The sequence below is a fragment of the Hordeum vulgare genome, chromosome 4H (genome assembly GCF_904849725.1).
Source record: "Hordeum vulgare subsp. vulgare chromosome 4H, MorexV3_pseudomolecules_assembly, whole genome shotgun sequence".
NCBI classification, from domain to species: Eukaryota; Viridiplantae; Streptophyta; class Magnoliopsida; order Poales; family Poaceae; genus Hordeum; species Hordeum vulgare.
In genome coordinates, this window is record NC_058521.1 from 469,847,549 (window position 1) to 469,864,835 (window position 17,287).

At 42.8% G+C, this 17,287-nt stretch overlaps 1 protein-coding gene across 2 annotated transcripts; it reads right to left on the bottom strand.

Moving 5' to 3' along the window:
• Nucleotides 1-2,713: 2,713 nt before the first annotated feature.
• LOC123449003 (UDP-glucuronic acid decarboxylase 6) lies at nucleotides 2,714-6,652 on the bottom strand. Of its 2 annotated transcripts, none has more exons than XM_045126062.1 (13): nucleotides 6,307-6,652; nucleotides 6,021-6,122; nucleotides 5,846-5,932; nucleotides 5,117-5,204; nucleotides 4,490-4,581; nucleotides 4,336-4,400; nucleotides 4,160-4,248; nucleotides 3,990-4,067; nucleotides 3,781-3,874; nucleotides 3,637-3,703; nucleotides 3,483-3,546; nucleotides 3,314-3,354; nucleotides 2,714-3,196 (listed from the first exon to the last, which is right to left on the bottom strand). In XM_045126062.1, the coding sequence occupies exons 2-13, from the start codon at nucleotides 6,108-6,110 to the stop codon at nucleotides 3,005-3,007; spliced, it is 1,047 nt and encodes a 348-aa protein (XP_044981997.1). In that variant the 5' UTR covers nucleotides 6,111-6,122; nucleotides 6,307-6,652; the 3' UTR covers nucleotides 2,714-3,004. The 2 variants fall into 2 exon arrangements, with proteins under 2 accessions (XP_044981997.1, XP_044981998.1); XM_045126063.1 differs by having other exon boundaries at nucleotides 6,213-6,390.
• Nucleotides 6,653-17,287: the final 10,635 nt, after the last annotated feature.

A 17,287-nucleotide genomic window follows, 5' to 3' on the forward strand; every position in this document is an offset into this window, starting at 1 on the left:
CTACTGGTTACCGTTGCTACTGTTGCTATCACACTACTTTGCTAGTGATACTTTTCTGCAGATACTAAGTCTTTCAGGTGTGGTTGAATTGACAACTCAACTGCTAATACTTGAGAATATTCTTTGGCTTCCCCTTGTGTCGAATCAACAAATTTGGGTTGAATACTCTACCCTCGAAGACTGTTGCGATCCCCTATACTTGTGGGTTATCACCCGCCACCCCGGATTAGCGCCGCCCTCGCCGGTGGCCACCGCGTCGGCGGCGAAGCCAACGAAGGGACGAGGCGGCGGAAAACGGGTGGCCAACCGCAGCCGCAACCCGACCGACAGTTCTACGCGGCCGGTGAAGCTCTTCAAGGCGGCCGTGGCGGCTCGGGGTGACGAATCGCAGCCGATGCGGTCGGCGGCCTCCTCCAGCAGCCCTACATCCATTCCTCAACCTCCCCCGCCGCCACCGACAGCCGTGGAGGACGATGTGGCCACGCCGACGCCCACCGCCTCCAACATGTTCGACGAAATGTCGCAAAGGTATAAATTTTCCGGTTGTCCTCTCGTTTGTTGTTTCAAAGCGGCATGGGAGGTGGCTTTGGCGGCAACATGATGGGTGGCTTGGGAGGTGGCTATGGCGGCAACATGAGTGGCGTTGGAGTTGGCTTCGTCGGCAGCATGACCGGTATGGGACGCAATGAAGATGCTTCCGGTGGTGCTCACGGCAACGAGAGTTCACCGCTTGTTGAGAACGTCGACAAAGAAGGTGGTGAAGATGATGATCGTACCACGGTTCACAAGGCCGGTGGTGTTGATGACCCTCATGGGTAATATTCATGTGCATTTTAATCTATAGGGCGAAAAACTTTGATTGAGACGATGCTCTTTTGGTTGAGGGATTTGATACTATGATGGTGATGCACTTTTGATTGAAACTATGATGATGATGCACTTTATTTTCAAAAAAATTATGCTAGTTCAATGCAAAACCGCGGCTGAACAGTGGCTGGCAGCAGCCGCGCGGCCGTTTTCAGATTTTTATATCTTTGGTTTGGACCATCTATTGGAGTTGCTCTTTTGGACCATCTGTTGGAGTTGAACGTTTTTCAAAGCTCCAAAATGCATTTTTTGGCGGTCCAAATTTTACATCTCCGGTTTTGAACCGCCAAAATTTAAACCATCTATTGAATATGTTCTAAGCAGGTACACCATATGATGCAGGCATTAATGAGGGGCCAAGACTTAACAACTTATACATGTCATGCAGGGGAAATGCAATTCGGCTCCAGGAACAGCCCATGGAAAATTAATTTTGAAATGTCTTAAATATTCCAATAAATAATTTACGTATTCTCTGTCACATCCAAATGCTACCTGAAAAATTTTAAGCAAAAAATTTAAGCATTTTGTCATGTAAAAAAACAAATTGGATATCAATTGTTACCCCTAAATGTGACACCCAAATTTGTTTTTTTCACCGACGAAATACCATTAGTCCGTTTCAAATAAAAATTATCAAGCATACTTGCGACACTAACACGAACGTCTACAAAAAATTTCAGAATTTTTTGAAAACATTTACTACTCACTCCGTCCCAAAATTCTTGTCTTAGATTTGTCTAGATATAAATGTATCTAGTTACGTTTTAGTATTTTGATACATTCATTTTTAGACAAACCTAAGACAAGAATTTTGGGACGGAAAGAGTATTGTTTTTGATGTTACTGTTCATCCGAGCCAAAACGCCTCCCCGGATCACGCAGGCTCTACAAAAGGAACCAAGCTCAACATTAAATCAGGAAACTACAGGGGAACAAGAACAGAGAAGTGCAATCAAAAACATCAAACTGGATCACAGGTTGTAAAGTTGATACAGATGCAGCATGGTCCAACAATTCAAACAGTTCCAGTACAGGATCAAGATCAGATCAACCAAAGCAGACATTGGAATACATACACAACTTGAAGAAAAATAAGTGAAGGCAAACATCTTCTCTTTTTAAGGTGTGACACACTTTACTGAATTCATATGACAGTTACATCACGAATCAGTTCAAGTAGAAGAAAAATGGGCCAATCACCATCCCAAACATTACAGAATTTGAATCATACGAATTTCTACCTAAAGTGAAAACAATCAGCAAGAATCGCCGAGCAAGGAGGAAAACATATTTGTGTCAGCAGGTGGCAAAAATGCATTTTTCCATACAAGCACAGGCTATGGCCCTTCATGATGCTGCAGAAACAATTTCCAAATTCAGATGCAAGCCAGTCAGTTTTCTGGTCGATAATTTGACCCTGGTCAAGGCTGCAGCGTCGAGAAAATGTTACTTTCTTCAGCTAGCATTTTATTAATTTTTTGCTACAATAGCAAACATGAAGATAGAAATTTATCACGTACGAAGGAACCTTAACTCTGGCGCAGCAACTGTGCTTCAGAAGCAAGTAAATCAGACAAGGTAGTGGGCAAACATATGTCATGTTGTAGCTCAGCAGATACAGGTGATCAGTGTCATTTGTTAAGGAATCCTGAATGTTAAATGTGCTTGATACTGAATACAAGGTGCCTTTTACGCCTCTTGTCCAAAAAAAGGCGTCGTATTGCGTCATATTTATTGTCTTTATTTGTTCCCTTTTACGCCTCTTGTCCAAAAGAAGGGAACAAATAAAGACAATAAATACGATGACATGGAAACATCAGAGAAATATCTCAGCAGCAAAAACTTAATAACAAGCCCAAAAATGGCACCAACGTTGCTATAATTGATTTAGGGAAGTGCATAGGCTAAAACATTAGGACCACAAGTTCCGCAAAAAGCGGGAGTAATACAAACAGCCAGGCCTTGTATATAAAGTTTCTAATAATACAATCTTTCAAGTGAACGACAAAGGTGTAATTGGTTTATTGGAACTCAAATTCCGTAACGAAACACAGCAACGAATATTGACGAACCCACCCAACTATGAGTATGCTCTGGCAAATTGGTGATGTACACCAAACGCAGGGAAGTGGCCTTAGGCCTTGGCCTTCTTGGGCACTGCCAAACGCTCCCGGAAGTCGTCCTCCATGAGCACCAAGCCGTCACGTAGGACGACCTTGGGCTCCCAGTCAAGAACCTCCTTTGCCTTTGTGATGTCAGGCTTCCTCTGGCGAGGGTCATCAGGAGTGTTCTCAGTCATCGTCACTGTCACCTCTGGGTTGATCAACTGTAAAAATAAAATCACACATGTTATTATACCATCCAGAATCGTCATGCACTGAAGCTGAATGGATCGCTGCTACTTGAAACAAAAAGGTTGGATGGAACAGAATATCCCACTTACCTCCTTCACGTTCTCAGCAAGTTCCAGCATGGTGAATTCACCTACATTTAGTGGAAAAAAAGAAAGTTCAGTTCATTGCCACAGGAATGAAAGTGCAGAATTATAAATGACTTGCAGATATCTGTTAGCATGTTGCCAAAGAACAAAAAAATTGCAAAAAATGTTGTACCTGGGTTCCCAATGTTAATGGGTCCAGTGTTGTCTCCATTCATCAGCTTCATAAGACCATTGACCTGCATTGAAATGGTACCATTTGTAAGGTGACGATTCACAGTTTTGACCAGATAGTAATCAATATTAACAAATCAGAATAGAGAACAAACCATATCAGCAACGTAGCAGAAGCTCCTAGTCTGTGTTCCTGGCTTCTGGACAGTCAGGGCTTCACCACTACAAAATATGACAAATAAGCACCAAAACCTCCGAACACAAGATCAGAAAAAAGTTCAAGTGGAACAAGAATTTACCGTATGGCCTGAGCAATGAAGTTACTAACAACACGGCCATCATCAATGTTCATCCTAGGTCCATAGGTGTTGAAAATCCTGGCAATACGGATCTCTACAGAAATAGACGACAAATACTTGTTGAGGACAAACTCAAAACTGAAGACTTACTGAAGGACAAACAAACTATTAGAAAATAGATTATTTTAAATTTAAGGTCAAACTATTACCAATGCCGTGCTGCCTGTGGTAGTCGAACATCAGTGTCTCAGCTACACGCTTACCCTCATCGTAGCAGCTCCTGACTCCTGATGAAGAAAATAAATTCAAAAACATGAGACTTGCGTGGCACAAGTTTAGAAAAGGCAGCGTAACATATTTGCTAGCTGAGCAGGCATACCAATTGGGTTAACATTGCCCCAGTAGGCCTCCGTCTGAGGATGCTCAAGAGGATCACCATAAACTTCAGAGGTCGAAGTCAACAATATTCTGCAGTTGAACACAAAAACCTCAGGTTAATATGGTTTTCATTTCAGCCATGATACTGCACAATCGATCTATGTGATAAACACTGACCTAGCTCCAACTCTCTTTGCAAGTCCAAGCATGTTCAAGGTCCCAATGACATTCGTCTTGATGGTCTGAACAAAATATTTACACCCATGCGTGTGTCAGGACAGGACAGGAACAATGATGACAGAATAAACACAAAAACAGAGCTTGGAAATACCTTGACAGGGTTGTGCTTGTAGAAGATTGGTGAGGCAGGGCAAGCAAGGTGATAGATTTGGTCAACCTCCACGAGCAGTGGTTCGGTGACATCTGAAATGCAGCAAAATGCACAATTAAATTAAAACTCACGTACAAGAATATAATTGTGAAGATATAACAATTGAGGGAAGTGATTTGCAGCACAAGTTATTGGTAATTTGACTTGTTTTCATGGTTGGACTAAAGCACTTGATCTTAGAATATGGTTGGACTATAACACTTGAGCATAGTATATTAATATGCATGGATGCCCTTTCTATTAAGAACAGAAGTTACCAAAAGAAAGTCACATAAGCATGCCATAGACAAATGAAATTCTATGGTGTAGTTGACTCAAAGGCTTCACTGACTAGTTTAGAAGATTGCAGGTTCAATTCAACAGACAACTCAGGACATGTTTTTTGTACATCCATTGGCTATGACCAAATAAACTTATGGTTCTTTATTTCTCGTTGGTTAACAAGGATCTGTACAGTTTAACGGAAAAGTGGAAAGTAGAAAGAAACAACTTATGTGTTAGTATGGCCACATGGAAATGATATGAATTGAGAATTTACTACAAGATGTGTTCAGCATGCAGTATTACCGTGACGGATGAGCTCAAATCTTGGGTGGCCGATCCACTTCTTCAGGTTGTCTTTTGAACCAGTGAAAAAGTTGTCAGCAACAATGACCTGAACCAAAAAGAAGACACAATCAGATTGGTCTACATTTGCTAAGTTTGTCTGTATAGATCTGCATAGTAACAATACTGGATTCTACAAAATCAACCGAGCTCCGAATCATGTAGAATTGTACATAAACAGTACATGAGAGAGCTCAGTACCACTAACAGGCACTCTGCTTAATTCAGAAGTACTCACAGCAAGATCTCAGAAGCATTGCCACTGGATCTTACTCCCTCTGTACAGACTAGTTCTCCCCAACTACAATTATTTAGGTACAGAGGGAGTAGTTGATATTACATTCTGAGACAGATCGAGGTTAAGCTGGGACAGCGATAGTTCTCTAAAGCACCGCCACTGGATCTCTGTAATTCTAAGTACTTGATTGTGGAGCAGAGTTTCCAGCTTGAGCTCTAAACAGTAGTGCCCCACACCATGCAAAAACCAATGCCCAGGCTTGCACACTGAGATCTGGCCTGGCACAAAGCAACTCTCCACTCACAACGTCGTTTTCGCTAAATCCTAGACCCACTCAGTTCGTGACTCTGACTGTGCCAGTCAGATCCAAGCGGAAGGGAGTTGACCCCGCAGGGGTCAATTTCGGCAACAGCTAGTAGAATGATGCTAGGGGATCTGATGTTAGTCCTCACCTCGTTCTTCTCGTTCTCCATGAGCTTGTCGACGAGGTGCGAGCCGATGAAGCCAGCTCCGCCGGTGACCAGGATCCGCATGTTGGCCTGCCCAAACCCACCACACAGTCCCAAAATTAGCGCCAACCGAGCGACAAGCAGCGAGATCCAGCAGCGATCAGATCCCGACGCGTACCTGGAAGAACTTGGAGAAGCGGATGGGGGAGGGCGTGGGCGGCGGGCGCGTGGTGGCGCCGTTGCCATTGGTGGCGTCCTTCTGCGCCATCGCGCCGAGCACCTGCACACGCAGATCCAACCGGGCCGAGAGATCGTCAGAGAGCCACACGACGCAGCAGCCCAGCCCAACCGAACCCAACCCAAACAAAACCTTGCCGGATTCTGGACACGGTCTATCTGATCGACGATCGCGACCGAAGGAGGAAGGAGGGAAGGAGAGGATGAATGAACGGACGGATGCTCACCAGCGGCGGCGGTGGTGGGATTGGGGCTTAGTTCGGACACGAGGAAGCTGCGCGTTTGAATCGGATTAGACCGACGAGACGAGGTGGATGGAAAGCCCTCCCCAGATCTGAGCCGTATTTATAAGCGCCCCCTGTCTGTCTGCCTGCCTTCCCCCTCCCCCTCGCATGAAACACACACCGACTGCTACCAACCGGCGCCAATCAGTTCAGATCCCATCCCACTTCCCACCACACCACCCGCCTCCAACAACATCTGCTTTTTTCCTCGAGGGAGGAAAGAAAAACAATGCCGGGGGGCGGTGAAAAACCGGGCGATTAATCAATGCCTATTCCGTGCAGTGCAGCTCGCGCTTCGGATGGAAGCAAAGCTGCCGCTGATGGTGGCGCCCGGCGACACCCCAGCCGGTGGCTCGTGCGCTCGATGGGGACAGCTCAGCGCGCCCGGCCCGGCCCGGCCCGGCCCCGGATCCGAGATTTAGAACCGCGATTAGGCGTGGGTTTGGTGGGGGGTTCGGCGTCAGTGGGCGTTGTTTAGGACTGGGAGGCGGGTGGAGGGGGGGAGCGCTCGCGTCGCTGCCAGGTGGGGCCATTGACTTCACGCTTTAGTTGTTGGCGGGTAAGGTTAGCAGCGGCCGTTGATGGCTTCGCGGGCCGACCGACAGGATTTCGCGGGCTCGACCCGGTATGAGCTCTGTCGGGTTCGAGACCGCCCGATCACCTGGTTGCTTGCGACATACACTACTCGGGTCGGGGTGCGTCGTGATCCGTGCATGCTGTAGTGAGCAGATGCATCGGCGAGATGGAAAGTGGGAGGATTTGAAGAACATGGGCACCACGTCATGAACATCACGGCTGCATTATCATGTCACTGACGTTTTATAATTCCGGGATTGTCAGTCCGAGCTGCTCCAGCGGAAAGCTTACATCTTTTTAGTGCCGTGGTTAGTGGGTGGTTACGCAGCTTGCTCAAAAGTTGGGGGATTAATAGTGCCACGAGGTCCATGACAATCTACTGTATAATAGTACTGGTAGTATTATTCTTGCACATACCTTTAAACAAAGGTTAAAATAAATTGGTGTAGCTGTACTTATATTAAACAATCAACCGGGGTTTTCCCTCGTGTGGTTTTGGTGATGGATCTCATTTATGCCTTGAGTTTTTCTTTCATTGCTGCGGGAATACCCCTTAAACTTGTTGTTCTCGCTCTCGCATGCTACGACCATGGACACATAGACGAATTTACTAGTGGACTACGGCGGCTATTGTTAGAGGCGGAGACAAGACCCATACCTTGGGGGCTGGGTCCAGGGCGTGTGGCAGAAATTCTTTGTTGACCGTAGCAACCCGGACACTGTTTAGCATTGTAGCAACACTGCTGCAAGCCTAGGGCCGGGCCTTGGCCCAATCCTGGCTTCGCCACTTGTTGGAGGTGCATATATAGAACATCTTCTCAGTCTTCTTCGTTGATGGGATGTATTCTAGGGTTTTAGATGAGCCTTATCCTCTCCTAAACTTTTTCCTGTTGTTGAAGAAGTGCGTAGAAACAAACGGGAACAAAATTAATGAAGAATTTCGTCTGAATGAACAACTTTCAGAGCTAAAATCAGCTCATACGATTGTGATGTCATGTATGTGACGGTGTCCCATGCTTAAATGCAAAATAGAAAAGTAATTTTACACTACCTCTATCTATGTACCAAAATATAAGACCCAACTCAATTTAAGCTGCAAAAACGTCTTATATTTTCATACGGAGGGAGCAGTTTTTGCATAGCATATGTTTGTCTAAGTTTTTTCGACGTGTGAAGTGGGTTTTGGGTCCTTTATCTATATCTATATCTATTACTTACTAATAAATAGGATGCGTTTCTTTTGTCCGTTCATCCATATTATAATTTTTCATCCTTCCAAAATAATGATTAGTTTTTCTTGATCATTGTTCTTTTCCTTCCACCGCCCATGTTGATGTCTTTTAGGCCTCACGAGTCGCCCGGCCCAGCAGTACAGTCGAGAGAAACTTAGTTATTGAATTGTCCCACCTCACTTTCTTACAACCCATGCACCAATTTATATATGTATATGAATTAAAATAAATAAGACGACTCAAGGAGTGGGTCAATTTTTGCCACAAATACGACTAGGAGGGAAATGGATTAAATGAAGTAATAAATTCTGCTTTTGTGTGGAGGAAGGAATGAAAAGAATTAAAAAGGAATAAATCCCGCTATTATCAACCTTTGGACATAGAAGGAAAGAATTAGAAGGAGTAAACTTGGCAAGGAATAAATTAGGAGAAGAAAATAATAAATTCCGCTGGTAGTGCATGGGTTGATGGGAGAGAGGCCTATGAATAGGAAGGAAGGAAAATAATTACAAGAAAAAATAAATTTGTTGTTATGAGCAGTTGAGCACGAAGGAAAGAAATTAAAAAGAGAATAAATTTGGCATGAAATAATGAAATTAGAAGAACTTTGAGATGGGAGAGAGATGGCCCATTAAATATGGGGTCATCACACACGCTATACAAAGGGCATGAGAAGAAATTAACATGAAAATTAAGAAGATTTGCTAGGAGGAGGAAACTCGCGCATGCATACAATATTGGAGGAATGCATAGCAGTGGCGGGTGTCTAAGGCCCAAAAGTGGCGAGTGAACCTCTTTGGGTCGCCCACCACTGCTAAAGTGGCATCAATGGTAGGCGCCCGCCGACCATTGGTAGGACCCTAACGGTGGCAGGCGACGTAATTTTCCCGCTAGTGTAGTCAATCTTGTAGTAGTGGCGGGTGACCCTACCAATGGCGGGCAAGGTACAATGCTTGCCACTACTCTCTGAAGTACATGCGACATGTGCTTAGTAATGCCCGCCACTTATTGCTACACCAAGCTAGAATAGAAAGCGTTGCCATGGCAACATATATTATGCTATCACGGGAGTGTTAGCTGATGCGAATAGGGGGCAATTTTCAATAAATGTGAGAAAATCAGGAATAAAACTAGTGGTAATAACTCAAAATAAAGAACAAGAAGTAATTAAGAATAAACTAGTAATGCAAAATACATGGTCATCAAATATAGTCTACTCATCAAGTTGAAAAACATAGTGCATGACGCCAAATATGTTTAGTCATGGTTTCTGTTGTGCGTGCTGCAATAAGCTAGGTTAGGCTCTTTTGTTGGTTGGACCCGTCTTCTTTGGTGTTATTATAGAATAGGTCGAACGACGAGTGGACCTCCTTGTTTATGATAGTCGTGAACTTTACTTGTATTTCTTCGAGCACTAAACCAGCTTGGGCTGAATTGTTTTGTATTTCTTAACCCTATTAGAGGGTTGTATCATGATGATTTAACGTTTTCGCGGATAGTATGAATTCTTCCATGTGAATGCAGACATACAAGCCATGAGTTAGACTAGTCGACACGTGTTGCATACAAGATAGAGTGTTCCATCTGAAGGCAATCATTTTCCTTCCACTTCCTTCGTAGTTATTTCAACTGTGTGGCCTCATGTAGTATTCCAATGGAAAAGACAATCATCGAGAAGGTACTTCAGGAGCGAACAGTCTTTTTCCAGCCTTTTCATGGAATCCAACAAGTAACAATTGCATCTTTATCGTCTTAGCACTAGGAGAACCCAATGTTTGTTGTGCAAAATAGAATAAACATACCACAATCATGAGAAAGTTATAAATTTGAAGACATGAAAACATATATGAAAGAAAAAGGAACAAAAGCAAAAGTGTTAAGCCAGAGAAGGACGTACAAGGGTTGGTGCGGCACGAGGAGGAAATTTTTAAGCTTGTTCTATTGCATGAAATCGAGAAGGTAATTCTTCATGCACCACCTCCCTTCCTATTTTTAAGGTTTTACTCGTTCATGAGATAAGAGTCGCCTATGGACGACATCGGGAATATTCTTGCTTCTTACCTCAGTGGCTTGAAAAGTCATCATATAGCCTCATTAGGCAAGCTTGAAGACTATAGAATCTGAACATATAAAAGATCTCTTTGAAATCTATATATATTTTGTCCCTGTTAATTTTTTCAAAGAAAGTATATCCCTTTGGCACCTTTATAGTGTAATGTGGTGGGTTAATGATGGATCCTTGCTTATTATTGGCTAGCTCCGAATCCACAATTTTGTCATGTAGAATCTTCATCTCAAGCCTAAGGTGCTCGTGCACTTTGTCTGGTAGCATTATGTGGGATCGAGAAGTAGCGTCTAGAGGGGGTGAATAGACACTTTACAAGTTCAGTTTGCATTATTTTAGTTTGCTTGAATTTTAGGCAAATTTTTGCACAGGTTAAGATACATCCAAAGCTTTCTACACATGCATATCAAGAGAACGAGCAATAGAAACAAAATATCATGCAAGTGCAAGAAGGTAAAGGATGGTAGAGATAGGAAGATCAAATGGAATGAAGACACGACAATTTTTGCATGGTTCCAATAGTTGGTGTTACCGTATGTCCACGTTGATGGAGACTTCAACCCATGAAGGATAATGGTTGCATGAGTCCACGAAGGGCTCCACCCATGAAGTGTCCACGAAGAAGCAACCTTCTCTATTCCACCATGGCTTACGTCCACGAAGGACTAGCCTCACTCGGGGTAGATCTTCACAAAGTGGGCAATCTGCTTGCCCTTACAAATTCTTGGTTCAACTCCACACAACTTGGAGGCTTCCAAGCAACACCTAACCATTCTAGGGGACACAACTCTCCAAGAGGTAATAGATGTTGTGTTGATGATCAAATCCTTGCTCTCGTGCTTCAAAAGATAGTCTCCTCACCAATGAACCACTCTCTCACGTGATTTTGCTTCGTAGAAGAGGATGGTTGGGCGGAAAGCAACTTGGGGAGGCTAGAAATCAAGGATCTATTGGTTGGAGTGGATTCCCTTGATTTCAACACATGAGTAGGTGGTTCTCTTACAAAAAATGAATGGTGGAAGTGTTGGTTTGTTCTGATGGCTCTCTCGGTGAGTGAGAGGTGGTGGAGGGGTATTTATAGCCTTCACCAAAAATCTAACCATTACAATACTATTGCCCAACTCAGTGACACCAAAGAGAAAACTCGATGCTACCGACTAGTGCAAAAAGTCCAAACTTTTGGCTTTTCAGTGAGACTGACTGAAACTTCTCGTGAGACCGATTCGGCTTAACCTGGGCAGTTCCATCACTTCGATGACTCCAAAAATTATGTCTCGGAAATTCCAAAACTCAAAATCTCGACCAGAGAAACTTGTCCATTGCTTTTTGGTTCCACGGAACATAGTCTCGGTTACATGAAGAGATTAGGGTTTGGCTTAGGGTTTTGTCTCGGACTTCGTCGGCGAGACCGAAGGGGAAATCTTGGTGGCACCGAATTGGCAGTTTAAGGTTTTGGACATAATTCTATGTGAGGAAATGTTTGAGGCTTTTTGTGGCATATCTCTAAGATCATCAATACCTGATTGCCTCTTAATAGTACTAGCTTTCCTATGGACTCCGTGTGATCAAATCACTTAAAGCAAAATGTAGAGTCTTGAAGCTTGTGCCAATATGATTCCTTTGCATCCAAGGGGTTCCTCGGCGTATCTCCTATCCATTCCAACCATTGAACTATTTCCTGAAATATACTTGATAAAACTATTAGTCCCACATGCAATGTATGTTGTCATTAATCATCAAAACCACTAAGGGGGCATTTGTGCTTTGAATCTCCCCCTTTTTGATGATTGATGACAACATACAATCAAAGCTTCAATTTTAAATATGCAACATAATATATGATAGATTTGAGAGGCATATGACTATACCAAGCTCCCCTTATATGTGTGAAATTCTTTACGGAATAGTTGCTTTTGGAATGCATGAACACACATAGAAGAGAAGACATGACAGGTCATATGTATCTTGACAATATGCATCAAACAAGGATATAATGAAGTATGTTCATGTTCATGTGTCTCTCTTGCAATGAAAGAAGCAAGAGAGCACCATGAACATGGGAGAGATGCATATACTTACCATGAAGAACTAGAGCATTTTAACTAGAGGACACATGCTTGAGAAAACAAAGGTTAGGTAACACAAGAATGTTACTTCCGTACAAATGAAAGAGTTTCAATAATACCAAGATTTGGAAGACCTATAGAAGAATTAATACTCTATTAAGATTAACATGTACCCAAAAATGCTTTGGAACGATTTTCAATGAAATATCAACAGATCTTTCTCCCCTAAATATGGAACTTCTCCCCCCTGAATCTTAACAATTAGATATTGAGAATAGGTAGGGTGAGAAAAGTATAAAACACTAGAATGATCAAGATCAATAAATGAAATGCATAATCTATATGTTTCTCTCCTCTTAGAAACATAGAGCATTTGATCTCTCTCCTTTTTAGGACATTTTCCCCTGTGAAGTATTAATATGTTTTGCTTTGATCTCTCCCCCTTTATATCTTTAAGCTTTGATATTTCTCCCCCTTTGACATCAATTTCCAAGAAGGGCCAAAGGGTAAAGGATCCTTGAGAGTATCAACACCTTACGGAGGAATGTATCAGAGAGAGTATGGTCATAAAGTAGAGCTCGAAAGAATATGCAAAAGAAAAAAAATGCAAATTAGTTTGAGAGCTGCAAAATCGATGACTCCAAGTGAGTTCGGATTGGTGTGACCAAAATGAGAATTCCATCTTTTGGGTGCTTTGGTGGCACCGAGAGGTTTCATATCTATGGTATCGAAGAACCTTTGTGCAACATCGTTGTTAACTCAGTGGCACCGGTTTGTTTTATTCGAAGGCTCTAAGGTGTAAACAGAAACTTGGCACACACAAACTCAACTCATTTCGCAATCAAATTTTCAGAGGATTTTTCAAAGAATTTGGATAAGACTTGCAATGAATTTTTCAGCTAGATGAAGATTGATTGGTAGCAAGAGAACAATACAGATAAGATTGTAGATCAACCAAGAAACTTCATCTAGATGATTGTCAACGACTAGGTCACCTATATTAGAGTATATTGACTTAGGAGCCATGTGAAAACACTTGACCATAGGTCATCCTCGTCATTAAGCTCAAAATGGGGTTGCCATCTTTCGTACAAACGTTTTGATGTTTTTCGTATCACTAGAGATGCATTGAATCATGTATTGGAGTAAAGCTTATTTGAGGATATGATTACATACTTCCGGGTGATGTTGATAACGAAAGCAACTAGGCGGACTTGTTGTGGATGCTCGAGAGTTTGAGTTTGGACCTATCCTTCTTTGTTTGTAGTAGTTCCTCCTACATGGGTTAGTCTTGATAATCCGCAAGTATAGGGGATTAATTATAGCCTTTCTCGATAAGTTAGAGTGTCGAACCCAACGAGGAGCTAAAGATAGAATTAATATTCCCTTCAGTTCTATCGACCACCGATACAACTCTACGCACACTTAACGTTCGCTTTACCTAGAACAAGAGCAAAACTACTTTGTAGGTGTAAAAGGATAAGTTTGGAAGAATAAAACTAGGAGTGCTTAGATAGAATAAATTGTGAATAATTTGCAAGATAATAAAAGTTAGTTGTTTAGTAGAGAGCTTTTTGTAACACAAGAGGAATATTTGTCCCTAGGCAATTGGTAACTAGACTGGTAATCATTATTTCAATTTTATATGAGGGAGAGGCATGAGCTAACATACTTTATGTACTTGGATCAAATGCACTTATGATTGGAACTGTAACAAGCATCTGCAACTACTGAAGATCGTTAAGGTAAAACCCAACCATAGCATTAAGTAACAAGTCCTCTTTACTCCCATATGCAATAACCCTCTTACTCGGGTTTGTGATTCCGTCACTCACGCAACCCATATAAGCAAATTATGAATGTATTGCAACACCCTATAGTGGTAATACCACATTCTTGCACGACACAGACGACACCATAGGACAACACAAAAATAAAACATACAACTCAAACCAATCACGATCATCAATCAACCCATAGGACAAAACGGATCTACTCAAACATCATAGGATGGGAACACAGCATTGGATAATAACATGTAGCATTAAGCACCATGTTTAAGTAGAGATTACAACGGGTAGAAGAGGTGTTACACCACTGCATAGAGGAGGAGAGAGTTGGTGTTGACGATGGAGAAGTTGTTGGTGTAGATTGTCGTCACGATGGTTCCCCTGGCAGGTGTAGGATCCGAAGTATGTATAGAGGGGTGATTACACTACTTGACCAAATAAAAACTTAGCCTTTTCCCAATTTTAGTTGTGGGTCAGTTTTAGCAATTATGACTAGTCAAGTTCACCGTACACATGCATATCTAAGAGTATAACAGCGGAAAGTAAAGACATGCAAATGTAAGTAGAGGGTAGGGAAGGAAGATCAAACGCAAAGGTTGACACGGTGATTTTTGGCGTGGTTCTGATAGGTGGTGCTATTGTATGTACACACTAGTGGAGACTTTAACTCACGGAGGGTAACGACTACGAGAGTCCATGGAGGGTTCCACCCACAAGGGTCCACGAAGAAGCGGCTTTGTTTATTCCACCATGTCTTACGTCCACATAGGACTAGCCTCACTTCTTGGTTCAACTCCACAACACGGAGTAGGAGGTTCCTGATACGTCCATTTTGCATCATGTTTTCATGTTGATATTTATCGCTTCTTTGGCTGTTATTTCACTGCATGGTACAATTCTTATGCCTTTTCTCTCTTATTTTGCAAGGTTTACATGAAGAGGGAGAATACCGGCAACTGGAATTCTGGCCTGAAAGTGGAGCAAAGTTGAGATACCTATTCTGCGCAACTCCAAACGCCGTGAAAATCAACAGGGATTTTTTCCATATTTATCACAAATACTGGGCCGAAGAAGTGCCAGAGGGGCACCAGGGGGTGCCCACAAGCCTACGCGGCGCGGCCACCCCCCAGGCCGCGCCATGGGGGCTTGTGGGCAGCCCACTGGCCAACTGGCCCCCCTCTTTTGCTATATGGAGGGTTTCGTCCAAGAAAAAAAAATCAAGGAGGAGCTTTTTCATGGTTTCGCCGCCGCCACGAGGCGGAACTTGAGCAGAACCAATCTAGAGCTCCGGCAGGACGATCCTGTCGGGGAAACTTCCCTCCCGGAGGGGGAAATCGTCGCATCGTCATCACCAACACTCCTGTCATCGGAGGGGGCTCGTCACCATCAACATCTTCATCAGCACCATCTCATCTCCAAACCCTAGTTCATCACTTGTAACCAATCTCCGTCTCGCGACTCTGATTGGTACTTGTAAGGTTGCTGGTAGTGTTGATTACTCTTTGTAGTTGATGCTAGTTGGATTATTTCGTGGAAGAGTTTATGTTCAGATCCTTGATGCTACTCATTACCTCTCTAATCATGAATATGATTATGCTTTGTGAGTACTTACTTTTGTTCCTGAGGACATGGGATAAGTCATGCTAATAGTAGTCATGTGAATTTGGTATTCGTTCGGTATTTTGATATGTTGTATGTTGTTTTTCCTCTAGTGGTGTTATGTGAACGTCGACTACATAACACTTCACCATTATCTGGGCCTAGAGGAAGGCATTGGGAAGTAGTAAGTAGATGATGGGTTGCTAGAGTGACAGAAGCTTAAACCCTAGTTTATGCGTTACTTCGTAAGGGGCTGATTTGGATCCACTAGTTTAATGCTATGGTTAGACTTTGTCTTAATTTTTCTTTCGTAGTTGCGGATGCTTGCGAGAGGGGTTAATCATAAGTGGGATGCTTGTCCAAGTAAGGGCAGTACCCAAGCGCCGGTCCACCCACATATCAAACTATCAAAGTAACGAACGCGAATCATATGAACATGATGAAACTAGCATGACAGAAATTCCCGTGTGTCCTCGGGGGCGTTTTTCCTCCTATAAGACTTTGTCCAGGCTTGCCCCTTGCTACAAAAGGGATTGGGCCACCTTGCTGCACTGTTGCTACTTTTGTTACTTGTTGCTTGCTACGAATCATCTCACCACACAATCACTTGTTACCGGTAATTTCAGTGCTTGCAGCAATTTCCTTGCTGAAAACCACTTGTCAGATCCTTCTGCTCCTCGTTGGGTTCGACACTCTTACTTATTGAAAGGACTAAGATTGATCCCCTATACTTGTGGGTCATCAAGACTCTTTTCTGGCGCCGTTGCCGGGGAGTGAAGCGCCTTCGGTAAGTGGAACTTGGTAAGGAAACATTCATATAGTGTGCTGAAATTTATTGTCACTTGTCACTATGGATACTAATCCTTTGAGGGGCTTGTTCGGGGTATCTTCACCTCGAACGGAAGCACAAATAGTTGTTCCTCAACCTTCTGCACCTACTGCAAATATTTGCTTTGAATTTCCTTCGAGTATGCTTGAGAAACTGCTCGCTAATCCTTTTACAGGAGATGGAACATCACATCCAGACTTGCATCTAATCTATGTAGATGAAGTTTGTGGTTTATTTAAGCTTGCACGTGTGCCCGAGGATGAGGTCAAGAAGAAGGTCTTTCCCTTATCTTTGAAGGATAAGGCGTTGACATGGTATAGGCTATCTGATGATACTGGATCATGCGACTACAATCGGTTGAAATTGGAATTTCATCAAAAGTTTTATCCTATGCACTTAGTACATCGTGATCAAAATTATATTTACAATTTTTGGCCTCGTGACAGAAAGCATCGCTCAAGCTTGGGGGAGGCTTAAATCAATGCTATATTCATGCCCCAATCATGAGCTCTCGAGAGAAATTATCATTCATAACTTCTATGCTCGGCTTTCTCATGATGATCGCACCATGCTTGACACTTCTTGTACCGGTTCTTTTATGAAGAGAAATATTGACTTCAAATGGAATTTATTGGAGAGAATTAAACGCAACTCTAAAGATTGGGAGCTTGAAGAAGGTAAGGAGTCACGTATGAATTTCACATTTGATTGCGTTGAATCCTTTGTTGAGACAAATACCTTTAGTGATTTTAGCGCTAAGTATGGAC

What these genes read in the sequence shown, in the direction of transcription:
- LOC123449003 (XM_045126062.1), bottom strand. Translation starts at nt 6,110, where the DNA reads ATGGCGCAGAAGGACGCCACCAATGGCAACGGCGCCACCACGCGCCCG. An exon ending in GCAAAGAGAGTTGGAGCTAG is followed by an intron (nt 4,249 to 4,335) that starts GTCAGTGTTTAT and finishes GTTCAACTGCAG; the next exon opens with AATATTGTTGACTTCGACCT. An exon ending in CCACAGGCAGCACGGCATTG is followed by an intron (nt 3,875 to 3,989) that starts GTAATAGTTTGA and finishes CTATTTCTGTAG; the next exon opens with AGATCCGTATTGCCAGGATT.